Here is a 12834-nt window from a genome sequence, read left to right as displayed (position 1 = left end):
GGGACAATTTTTACATTTACCCAGTCAATTAACCTACATACCTGTACGTCTTTGGAGTGTGGGAGGAAACCGAAGATCTCGGAGAAAACCCACGCAGGTCACGGGGAGAACGTACAAACTCCGTACAGACGGCGCCCATAGTCAGGATCGAACCTGAGTCTCCGACGCTGCATTCGCTGTAAGGCAGCAACTCTACCGCTGCGCCACCATGCCGCCCTGTTCACATAGAGAACTCTTGCAAATGTTAATGGCAACCTGTGGTAAAACTGACAGACTGCATTCTTATAATACAACAGAGTGCAGTTGTTGTCTCTTTAGCTTTTTTTTAATGACAATTCAGCTTGTTTTCTGCTTGTCAATTTCCAAAGTAACTTTTCAGTGGTTCTCTAGATCCCATTCAAAATCATGTTATAACTAATTTGGTCCATGTAATACAATAGCATTCCCCCTAATTCATCAGTGGCATTATACCCAGTTAGTGTTATTGAAACATGCGTTGTAGCAGTACCAGTACCTGTAACACTGGTTTGAACATTGGACCTCCCAAGTGGTTTTGCATATTATGTCCTATTCTTGTTTCGTCCATGGATGAAACTAATTGTTTATAATATAAAAACTGATTTAAAGAATAGTGAGCCTTAACGCCTCCTCTGCCATTCAGTAAGACCATGGCTGATCATCTACCTCAAAGCTACTTTCCTGTACTAATAACCATGTTGCTTGATTCTCTTAATAACTAAAAATCTAAAGATCTATCTTGAATTAACTCCACGAATGAGTCGCTGCAGCCCTCTTGAGTCGGGGATTCCATGGATTTACTGGTTTCTGGGTGGAGAAATTTGTTCTCAAGAGTCAAGAGTGTTTGTCATGTGTACTGGCAATGGAAAAATGAGATTCTTACTTGCTGTAGCTTAACAGGCTTAACAGGCCCATTAACGTAATAACACACAAGGTTTAGTTTAGTTTAGAGATACAGCACAGAACAGGCCCTTCGGCCCACCGAGTCCGCACTGCGATCCCTGCACACTAACACTATCTTACACACACGGGACAATTTACACTTATACCAAGCCAATTAACCTACAAACCTGTACGTCTTGGGAGTGAGGAAACCGAAGATCTAGGAGAAAACCCACGCGGTCACGGGGAGACCGTACAAACTGTTCAGACAGCACTCGTAGTCAGGATCGAACCCGGGTCACTGGCACTGCAAGTGCTGTAAGGCAGCAGCTGTAAGGCAGCAACTCTACAGCTGTGCCGCCCGTGAATGGTGTAAAATCAAAGTACGTAGTGCAACCAAAACAAAAGGGTCTCTTCATTTTCCTGCTGATCTCACCCGGATCGTTCCTGAACTTCTTAAATAACCCTGTATCACCAGACTTGAATGCCTGAGATCTAGTCCTCAGTAGATTGTGGACATCCTGGTTCATCCATGGCTTCTGGGTTGGGAACACTTGGATGGTGTTGATGGGAACACACTCCTTCACAAATTTTGTTATGAAGTTAGTAACAACCATTGGCATATTGTTCAGGTCCCTGAACCTCGCCCAGTCTACCGACATCAAGTGGTCACAAGGTTGTTCCACTGCCTCACCTGTTGAGCTCTGCGCTTCGCTCTCCACTGGAGCAGCGCCCTTCAGTCACTGCCTACCGTACATACTGAAGAAAGAGTACAGCCAGCTAATCACACACAACGAGGGCGAGTGATGGAGTGATAGGCATCTTTGATGGTAGAGTGGCAATGGTCAAGAATATTTGATCCTCTGGTGCTGCAGGACTCATGTGGGTGCTAGTTTGGAAGTGACTTTGTTAAACTAGCCTTGTTGAAGACCTGGCTGTGATGGGGAAGGTGTGGGGGAATGCTGTCTGGTGTTTGTTGACCATGCCGTGCAACTCTTCCAGTGCTAGTCGAGCATCTGTCTGGGGAGGGGTGTAAACCGCAGTCATGATGATGGAGGTGAAACCACTTTGGAGATAGAAAGGACGGCACTTCACTGCTAGATATTCCAGGTGTGTCAGAGTAGGGGCTGCACAGGACTGGTACTACGAGTTTGAACATTACGAGGAGTTCACCATGAGGCGGACACTGCCACCTCCCTCTTTTACCAATGCCTCTGTCCCATCTATGCAATCTTCAGGCTGAGTCTCAAGAGTTAGGGGTGAGTCACATCTCTGAAACAGAGGGCACAGCCTTCCCTCATGTCCCTTCTGTAAAGAGCTCTTGCCCTTAAGTCCTCAATCTTATTTTCTAGGGATGGCTGCAAGCAAGAATGAAGATAGACACAAAATGCTGGAGTAATTCAGCGGGACAGGCAGCATCTCTGGAGAGAAAGAATGGGTGGCGTTTCGGGTCGAGACCCTTCTTCAGAAGACTCTACATTGGCCAATAGGATGCAAAATGGGGCTGGGGTCGTATTCCTCAGTGCCTCACTGCCACTTCCAGAAAATCTTCTCACTTTATATAAGCATGGGGTTGGGAACTGCATTGCCATCATGAGATTGCAATATTGTTAATACATTTAAAATGGTCTAGCAGCCAGTCTGTGCTGTGCTAATCTTTTCATCTCTATCCTGATTGCTTGACTTGTTCATTTGACCTCCGGTTTTAAACATGCTAGCATCAACATCAGCTGCATGTTTGTTTACCCTGTCAAACCCTGAAGGGATTTCTGCCTGTTTTAGTGAGATCATCTCTCATCCTTCTACACTCTAGATGAAGTCCACTCCCAGCCTGTGATCTTTCCATGCACAACAAATCTGCCATCCCAGAATACAACCTGGTGAACCTGTGCAGCACTTCCTTTAACACAAGTACATCCTTCCTCAGGGGTGAAGGATAAGGTTTCCACACAATATTCCTGATATGGTCTCGCCAGGCTAGGGTAAGGTAAAAAGAGGCATTAATAAATGTGAACCAGGATACTGAATTCAGTGCACTGACAGATGGGGAGCAGTGAAGTTGAGGCGTCTAGGTGTCCTGGGGCATGTGTAAAGCAGACGTCCCTGGAGAGTGCAGTCAGAAATAGCTGTACCTTTTTCAACATATACCAATATTTATTAGGGGAAGCTTTTTTGTAAAATTGGACCAGACCATAGCTTCCTTTTTATGGGGAAACAAACCACGGCGCATCAGGAAAGAGTATCTCCAGCGGTCCAAGTCAATGGGGGGGATGGGCCTTCCAAATTTCCTTAAGTATTATTGGGCATGTAATATTCAGAAGCTTCTCTACTGGTCTAATCTGGAAAACACTCCTCTTTGGGCACAAATGGAGCTGTCCTCGTGCCAGTACTCTCTTTGCTCTTTAGTTTGTTCAGGTTTACCGCTTACCTCTATTGCCTGTTCTATGCCCACCGATACGCACACTTTAAAGATCTGGATGCAATTCAGGAGACACTTTGGTCTTACAAGGCCATCCCTGTATTCTCCAATACATCGCAATTATTTGTTTAAACCATCATGTACTGATTTTACTTTTCAAACCTGGTTTGATAAGGGTATCAGAACTGTTAATGATCTGTATGGTGATGGGACCTTCTTGTCATTTCCAGAGCTGTCTGAACGGTTCAACTTGCCCCGATCACATCTATTTTGCTATTTTCAGGTCAGGCACTTCTTACAAAGGCAATTTCCAGAATTTCCAAGTCAGCCCACTTACTCTGAAATTGATTCTATTCTTCTTTTGAATCCCAATGCGCAGAGGCTGATTTCAATTATACACACTGAAATAGACTCCATTAAGCCTGAATCTCTCCATAATCTTAAGGTAGCTTGGGAACAGGATTTGGGGTTTGGCATGACGGATCAGACATGGGAAACTGTGCTGGGACTTGTTCACACTTCCTCAATTTGTGCTAGACATAGTCTTATACAATGTAAAATTTTGCATCGCACGCATTACACTAACGCTAGACTAGCAAGAATATTTCCCGGCATGAGTGACGCATGTAACCGTTGTCGACAAACACCTGCCGACTTGATTCACATGTTTTGGACGTGCCCCTGCCTGTCTAAATTTTGGACAGGGATTTTTAAATCCTTTAGGGATATATCCGGTATAGATATTCTACCCAATCCTCTTACAGCTCTTTTTGGTGTCCCTTCCGGAACTAATACCCCCCGATATCTAAAAATAATTATGTCTTTTACTTCTCTTTTGGCTAGACGTCTTATACTTCTTAATTGGAAGCATGTATTGCCATCCACTCATAATAGATGGATCAAGGATGTGTTATATCACTTAAAGCTAGAGAAGATAAGATTCTCTCTTAAAGGTTCACAGGAAAGCTTTAAAGAAACATGGTTACCGTTTCTAAATTATGCAAAAACTTTAATGATTGTTTTAGAGAATGGGGATAACTTTGTATTTGTTTTACTAATGTCAATGTTTATCTCTGCGTCTGGGATGGGGCGGGGGGGTTGGGGGGTGGGGGTGTATCTTTAAGCGTATTGTTTGTTCATTGTTGAAATAATTGTAAAAACTAATAAACAGATTTAAAAAAAAAAAAAGAAATAGCTGTACAACGATAGAAAAAATTGAAAGGACAGTTATTGGCAAATATCGAGCAAAAAGTAGAGGAACAGGACCTTTGGCCCAGAACTCTTGAGCAGGCCTCTCTTCAGCGGAAGACGTATTCCCCATTCTCCCGATTGACCTCATTTTTTGATCTACACTCTATGTAACTGTCACACTATATTCTGCAGTCCTTTCCTTTCCAAGTTTCCTTTATCCTTTTGCATTACCTGCTGCACTTGTGTATAGTTTCAGTTTAATCGTGCACGGGTGATTTATCTGGATCGCAAACAAAAAAAGTTTTTTCATTGTATCTTGGCACACGTGACAACAGTAAACCAATAGCAAAATATGCGCACAGGTCATAAAGGTACCAGACAGATCAATGAAATGGTCAAACATGCTTAAGGGCACTTTCTTTCAGTACTGAGGCTTAATATGAGAGCAGGGAGATTATGCAGAACCACTCAAATAAAGAATTAGGTCACAGCTTGAGTGTGCCATACATTTCTATCACATTACAATAAAGATATGACTGCACTGGACACGATCACAGATTCACTGCAATAAACACTGAAAAAAACTGCTCATCGATAGGAAGCATTAATACTCTTTTTGCTCCAGATTTCCAGCATTTTATTTTTGGACTGCAAATTTGCACTTTGTGCATATTCAATATATTAATGATATTGCAATTGTTTTTTTTTAAGATTCTTGAGATTGTTGTCCAAACAGTATTGTAGCATTAAAGAAAGATGGCACAAGATTGTGTTTTCTTTCTCAACTCAGGTAGTGGGGAGATGTTGTGGCCTGTTGAGGCAGCATCAGCTGTGCGCAAGAGTGATTCTGCTAATGCCAATCCTCTGACTTCTCCCATCAGCAGTGCTAATTCTTTCACCTACATTTCCACCCTTATCTGAATACGACAAATGGAATCGACCTCCAATAATATCCAGGTGGTGCTTTCCAGTTACTAATTATTTGCTGTATAAACTAATTTTCTCGTCACAACTGTAACAACTGGTGGAAGAGTCTAGGATCAGAGGTCATAGCCTCAGGATTAAAGGCTGCTCTTAGAAAGGAAGTGAGGAGGAACTTCCTTAGTCAGAGGGTAGTTAATCTGTGGAACTCAATGCAACAGAGGGCTGTGGAGGCCACGTCAGTGGGTATTTTTAAGGCAGCAATAGACAAAATCTTGATCAGAACGGGTGCCAAGGGTTATGGGGAGAAGGTAGGAAATGGGATTAGGAGGCAGAGATCAGCCGTAATTGAATGGTAGAGAGGACTCGATTGGCCAAATGGCCTAATTCTATTCCTATAACTTGTGTGAACTTAAATGTGTGTGTATCCACTCATTCTTGATCTTTCTGCCAATGGGAATAGCTTCTCTCTTTTCTGTTTGGACTTAGATGACTATAATATCTGTATCAAAGGTATTTATTCACAAAATGCTGGAGTAACTCAACAGGTCAGGCAGCATCTCGGGAGAGAAGGAATTCCTTCCTTCTCTCCTGAGATGCTGCCTGACCTGCTGAGTTACTCCAGCATTTTGTGAATAAATACCTTCGATTTGTACCAGCATCTGCAGTTATTTTCTTATAATATCTGTATCAGATTATCTTACAAGCCTTTCTGTTCCAAGAACCACAGCTTCTCCTGTTTATCTGTGTAACTAAAAAACCTCATCACTGAAATCTTTTCTGCCTCTCGATAGCCTGTTCATCTTTCCTAAAGGGTGGGAGCCAGAGCTGTTATGCAAAGGGTCAGCATTACTCCCATGTTCTTGTACTTTATGCCTCAGCTGCTGTATGTTTGATAAACCTCAACGTGCCCTGCCCCTTCCACAGATCTATGCAAATACAAAGCTCCTGATCTTTGCGCATTTCGATGTTCTAGTTTATTTTGCTATGGCCTGTTCTCCCATAAAATAACAGCACACTTTGCGCTTTTCTGCAGTAGGTTTCAACTTCTATTTGTCTGTCCACTCTGTTGTCTAAAGGACCAGGAGGAAGACTCCAGTCCAGAGCAAGAATGACCTGAAACACCATAATGAAATTATGTGCAGTATTCAAGGATTTGGGTCAATGAATGGAGGAAGCACATGGTGAAGAGCACAAATGACTATTTATTAAAGGAAACACAAGTAAAACACAGGAAAACTATCAACGACCAATAAAGAAACAATACAAAATAACTCTTACGCCCCTCTGCATATCCGAGGCTCCTGTCCGCACTGGCTGGCACCGGCTCACACCACGGTCCAAGCTCGCTCTCTCTCTCTCTCTCCTTGGTGAAGCTCTTTTCACTCCCCAAAGATGAAGCTCATGCTCTCATGATAGAAGCATATAATAATTTTATCACTAAGAACAACAGGTGATTATGTGTCAAGTTAGCTATCCTTGGTACCATAATGGCGTGAGTTATAGAAACATAGAAAAATAGGTGCAGGAGTAGGCCATTCCACCCTTCGAGCCAGCACCGCCATTCAATACGATCATGCCTGATCATGTATGATCATGGCTGATCATGTAAAATCAGTACCCTGTTCCTGCTTTCTCCCCATATCCCTTGATTCCTTTAGCCCTAAGAGCTAAATCTATCTCCATCTTGAAAACATCCAATGAATTGGCCTCCACTGCCTTCTGTGGCAGAGAATTCACAACTCTCTGGGTGAATTTTTTTTTCCTCATCTCAGTCCTAAATGGCCTACCCTTTATTCTTAAACTGTGACCCCTGGTTCTGGACTCCCCCAACATCGGGAACATTTATCCTGCATCTGCATTCCTCTAGCAGTTTGCCATTTGCTCCAGATTCTACCATCTGCAGTCTTTTGTGTCTTTATTACTGTGCTTTTCTCACTAAGCTTCTGATTTTTGTGCCATCTGCATATTTGGAAATTGTGTCTTTTACATCCAGTAAATGCAGCTTAGCTTTGATACACTTCATAATATCGGTTTGGGATAGCCCAGAAGTTTATAATATATTTCAGGGTCACAGGGAGGCAGTAATTTTATAACCTGAATGAAAAGGTTGTTTGTGAAAGTCTTTCTGACAACAGCATGACTGAGGAGGGAGCACCAGGTTCTGGGGCAAGATCAGCAATCCAGTGTGGGGGAGGGGGATTTGTTCTTGAAATTGTAACGGAGGGATACAGAGATTGAATGGAGATATATGGTGGTGGGCATTGAGGTAATCTGTTCACACGGTCGTGTAATCTAATATAATATAAAACAAAGAGAGAGGGTTCCAAATATAAGTAAACCCCAGGGTATATTTTAATATTGATAGTAAAGTGGACTGACACCCTCAGTACATCAAGATGGCACTGCATTTGGAAAATGACCTGTATCCACTTAAGGGCACACTACTTGGGAAGCGTAAGAAAATAACTGCAGATGCTGGTACAAATCGAAGGTATTTATTCACAAAATGCTGGAGTAACAGCAGGTCAGGCAGCATCTCAGGAGAGAAAGAATGGGCGACGTTTCGGGTCGAGACCCTTCTTCAGACTGAACATCACTGTCAGTTTCTTTCAAGACCAGGAGCAAATTGGAAGGGTTTAATTGCCATCAAAGTGCAAAATTAGGAGGGAAAGATGCAAGTTATGTGGTGGAATTTTATCGGGATGCATCAGAGCATAGTTTGACAACAGCTCCATCCAAGCCCGCAAGAATTTGCAGAGAATTATTGGTGCAGCTCAGACCATCACACAAACCAATCTCCCCTCTATTGACTCCATTTATACCTCACGCTGCCTTGGCAAGGCCAGCAGCATAATCAAGGACAAGTCATAACCTGGCCAGAGAGCAGTCCTGGGCTACTATCTACCTCAATGGAGACGTCCAGGCTATCTTTAATCGGACTTTACTGGACTTTATCGTGCACTATACGTAATTCCCTTTATCAGGTATCGAATGGCTCGATTGTAATCATGTATTGTCTTTCTGCTGACTGGTTAGCACGCAACAAAAGCTTTTCACTGTACCTCGGTACACGCGACAATAGATAAACTAAACTAGAAGGACTTCATGGAAAACATTCAGGGCGGAGTCTGGGACTCACTGGGAGAGGCTAAGTTGAGTCAGGCTGTCCAGCACACGGACGATGGGCCGAATGTCCCTCCCACATCAAATATCCTATGATGGGCAATCATGGAACTGAATTAGAAGTGCTGTGTTGTGAGGGAGTGAGTGGCACTGGTAAGATTTTAGAGTCCATTATAAAGGATGAGGTTACGGAGTACTTAGAAGTTCACGATTAAATAGGCCGAAGTCAGCATGGCTTTGTATTGATTGACAAATTTGCTGGAATTCTTTGAAGATGTAAATAGCAGGACAAAGGATAGTCAGTCGAAGTTGTTGACCTAGATTTTCAGAAAACCTTTGATAAGACGCCATACGTTAGGCTGTTTAGGAAGATGAGAGTACAGTATCAAAGGGCAGATACTAGCAAGAATAGCAGATTGGCTGGATGGCAGAAAACAAAGATTGGCAATAGAGGGGGCTTTTTCTGGTTGGCTACCAGTGATTAGTGGAGTTCCACTGGGTCAGTGCTGGGGCCGCTACTCTTCACGTTGTATATTAATGATTTGGACGAGGGAATTGAAGGCTTTGTGGTAAAGTTTGCAGATGATATGAAAATAGGTGGAGGGGCAGGTAGTGTAAAAGCAGGGACTCTGCTGGACTTGGACAGGTTGGGAGAGTGGGTAGAGAAGTGGCAGATGGAATATAGTGTAGCAAAGTGTGGAGTCATGCATTTTGGTAGTAGGACTAAAGGTGTAGACTGTTATCTAAATGGGGTGAGAATCCAGAAATCGGTGGTGCAAAGGGACTTGGGAATGGTGGTGCAGGATTCCTAAAAGGTTAATCTGCGAGTCTAATTGGTAGTAAAGAAAGCAAGCTCAATGCTAGCATTTATTTCAAGAGGGCTTGTGTACAAAAACAGGGATGTAATGCTCAGGCTCTATAAGGCACTGGAAGGCGGCATTGGGAATATTGTGAGCAATTTTCTCACAATATTGTGAGAAATTTCTCAATTTTGAGAATTTTCTCACAATATGAGGAATTCTGAGGAATATCTGAGGAAGGATGTGCTGGCTCTGGAGAGGATCCAGAGGAGGTTTACAAGAATGATCCCAGGAATGAGGTTAGCCTATGATGAGTGTTTGTCGGCACTGGGCCTGTACTCGCTGGAGTTTAGAAGAATGAGGGGGGACCTCATTGAAACTTACAGAATAGTGAAAGGCTTGGATAGAGTGGATGTGGAGAGGATGTTTCCACCAGTGGGAGAGTCTAGGACTAGAGGTCATAGCCTCAGAATTAAAGGACATTCTTTTTGGAAGGAGATGAGGAGAAATGTCTTTAGTCAGGGGGTGGTGAATCTGTGGAATTCTTTGCCACAGACGAATGTGGAGGCCAAGACAGTGGATATATTTAAGGCAGAGATAGATAGATTCTTGATTAGTACAGGTGTCAGAGGTTATGGGGAGAAGGCAGGAGAATGGGGTTAGGAGGGAGAGATAGATCAGCCATGATTAAATGGCGGAGTAGACTTGATGGGCCGAATGGCCTTTTGATCTTGGAGACCTGGATGCTGAGGGCGATCGCCATTGCTCCTGCTCCCGGCCGCCACAGGCTCGACGCCGCCGAGACGCATGCGCAGCGCCGGGGCTGGCGGTCCCGGACGTCCCGCCCCCGGCGGGTTGTGATTGGTTGCCAGTGACGCTGGGAGGGGCGCGCTGATTGGTGCACCGCGGTGTCAATTACACAGCGTTTCCGTTCCCGGGGAAAGCAGGAAGCAAGATGGCGGCGGCCGAGGCCGCGACGGAAGGTGCGGGAGTTAACATTGTGCGGGGGCCGAGGCTCGGGCGTTGTGGCCGGCTCCGGCTGCCGGTTGTGGTGGGCACCGAACGGGAGCTTGTCTGCCGGGGGCGAAGCTCAGTAGTGGCGGCGAGGGAGCGACCTGCCATCCAGTGCCGGCGGCGTCGTGACCCAGCCAGGTCCACCCGCAGGGCCTGGTTCATTAATCACCCCGGTACCCACATTCCTTCTAACCACCTTTCCTGGTAAGGAGCCTTGCCTTGCCATGGCCTGCCCTGTCGCACAGGGAAGGTGGTTGAATCCATTCCCCTCCATCCCCTGTATATGCATTTGCCTATTTAAAAACCTCTTAAACACTAGTATCGTATCTGCTTTTACAAATCTACGTATTTGTGTTGCCAGTTCCAGGGAACTGTGGGTTGGACCCCGCATTCTCTCTAGAATGCAGTTAAGAGTCTTGCCATTAAATGTGTACTTTCCTCTTGCATTAGATCTCCCAAAGTATATGGCTTCGAAGTACGTGTTTGACAACCATGATCTCCCAGTTGCCAAACACTAACTCCCATTCCCATATTGACCTTTCCTTGATCATCATTGTTGGCTTTGATTTGACCATTTGCATTCATTTGTTCTTTGAACCTCTTCATATCTCAAGTTTTCCTCTCCCTGACTCTCAGTTTGAAGAAGGGTCTCAACCTGAAACATCACCTATTAATTTCCTTCGGTGATGCTGCCTGACCTGCTGAGTTATTCCAGAATTTTGTGTGTATTTGGTGTAAACCAGCATCTGCAGTTCCTTCTTACACATAGGAAAGTACAGCACAGGAACATGCCCTTTGGCGCTCAATGTCAAGACAGCACGTGTTTGGATTAAATTCCATTCACCATTTCTGATAGCCCCCCAACCCATACTTGTAACTGACCATATCTTGCAATATACTTTGACAGCCTTCCTCATTGTTTGCAACTCCACCAATTTTGGTGTAGTCTGCAAATGTATTAACCAACCCATCTGCATTTACAGCCAAGTTGTGTATATATATCACAAAAAACACAGGTCCCAAAACAGATCCTTATGGAACATCATTGGTCACAAACCTCCAACCAGGATAACACTCTTCCACCACTGCTGCCTATCAATAAGACAGTTCTAAATCCAAACTATCAAATCACTGTGGATCCCATGCATCTTGATCTTCTGGGTTAGTGTATCACAATGGATGTTATCATTATGCCTTGCTAAAATCCAATTAAGCAACATCCACCGTACTGTCCTCATAAATCACCTCGGTCAGATCTTCAAATTAAAAATCAAGTTGGTAAGACATGAATTAACAGGGACAAAGCCATGCTGTTTGTCGCTAATATCCTATTATCTTCCAACTGAGAGTAAATATTCTCAATTAATTCTCTCCATTGCTTCCCTGAACATGAGGCCCACTGGTGTATAATTTCCTGGATTATCTCTACTTCACAGCTGAATCAAAGGAATAACAAGGTCCTCCAGGACCTTGCCTGTGGAGAAAGAAAATACAAAGTTATTTGTCGACTCCATAACCCTCTTTCCCAAAGGCAGTCACCCCCCCTCCCTATACTAATGTTTTTACCTGTGTAGATACTGTTTAGTTTGCCATTCGGTGACCCCTCTTTGACCAACACTTTGTGCCACAAATTAGATGATGTTATATTAGCCCCACAACTAATACTATTCTGTAATCCTGCTCTATGGATCTGAATTTCTAGTCATGGTAATCGATGCCATCACAGGGCAAACCCTTCCTAGAGCAATGTTGCTGACTATCTTAGAGTCAGACAGCATGGAGATTTGCCCCTCTGTTCCTACTGAACATCAAGAATCCTTTTTCATTAATCTTACACTGATCTTTTTTTAAATTCACCTCACAGACTTATCAACTCTACCCCAGCTCCCCAGAATCCTCCACTCAAGGGACAATTTATTGTAGTCGATTAACGTACCAACCCGTATACCTTTGAGATATAGGAGGAAACTGGAGTAGTTGGGAACAACTTGCACAGTGACAAGAAGAACATACAAACTTCACACAGAGAGCACTGCATTCAGGGTGGAACCAGGGTTGCTGGAAGGTGGCAGTTCTTCTCGCTGTAACCCTTGTGCCTCCCTGTTCTGCTGTACATTGTCAGAAGACTATGTCTACTGATATACTATGTCTACTGATATAATCTCGCTCCCTCATTGTCATTCAGCAACACCACTCTCTCGTGTTGTTTGCTGGAGTAACTCAATCTAACAAAGGCCCTGAAAGAATATATTAGTTAATGAAAATGTGTAAGATGAACAAATTAAGACAATGTTTTTCCCATGGTTGCTTATTTTGTTTGTCTTCCTCTGGAGGACCCTTGATTTTGAAATTTTGGGCTCCTGGGTCCTTAGTGGTGTGAATTGAACTGTCAACAGCAGGAAGGTTGTGAGCACAGACCAGAGAGTTGCATTTTAGCACTAAGTGTTGTTCTGACTATAATTG

The 12834-nt window shown here is 43.8% G+C and overlaps 1 protein-coding gene across 2 annotated transcripts in view; it reads left to right on the top strand.

The window, feature by feature from the left end:
- The first annotated feature begins 10293 nt into the window (after positions 1-10293).
- Positions 10294-12834, top strand: part of pigs (phosphatidylinositol glycan anchor biosynthesis, class S) — a 28156-nt gene continuing 25615 nt past the window's right edge. Inside the window, exon 1 of one of the 2 annotated variants that reach the window (XM_078422335.1) lies at positions 10294-10340. In XM_078422335.1, coding sequence (XP_078278461.1) covers positions 10313-10340 — 28 coding nt within the window. In that variant the 5' untranslated portion in view covers positions 10294-10312. Of the gene's footprint in view, positions 10341-10426; positions 10576-12834 lie in introns of those variants that run through there. The other variant, XM_078422336.1, reaches the window with a different exon arrangement.

This window comes from Rhinoraja longicauda, chromosome 26 (genome assembly GCF_053455715.1).
Source record: "Rhinoraja longicauda isolate Sanriku21f chromosome 26, sRhiLon1.1, whole genome shotgun sequence".
In the NCBI taxonomy this organism is placed as follows: Eukaryota; Metazoa; Chordata; class Chondrichthyes; order Rajiformes; family Arhynchobatidae; genus Rhinoraja; species Rhinoraja longicauda.
The sequence above is the reverse complement of the archived record's forward strand: the minus strand, read 5'-3'. Positions and strand labels throughout refer to the sequence as shown.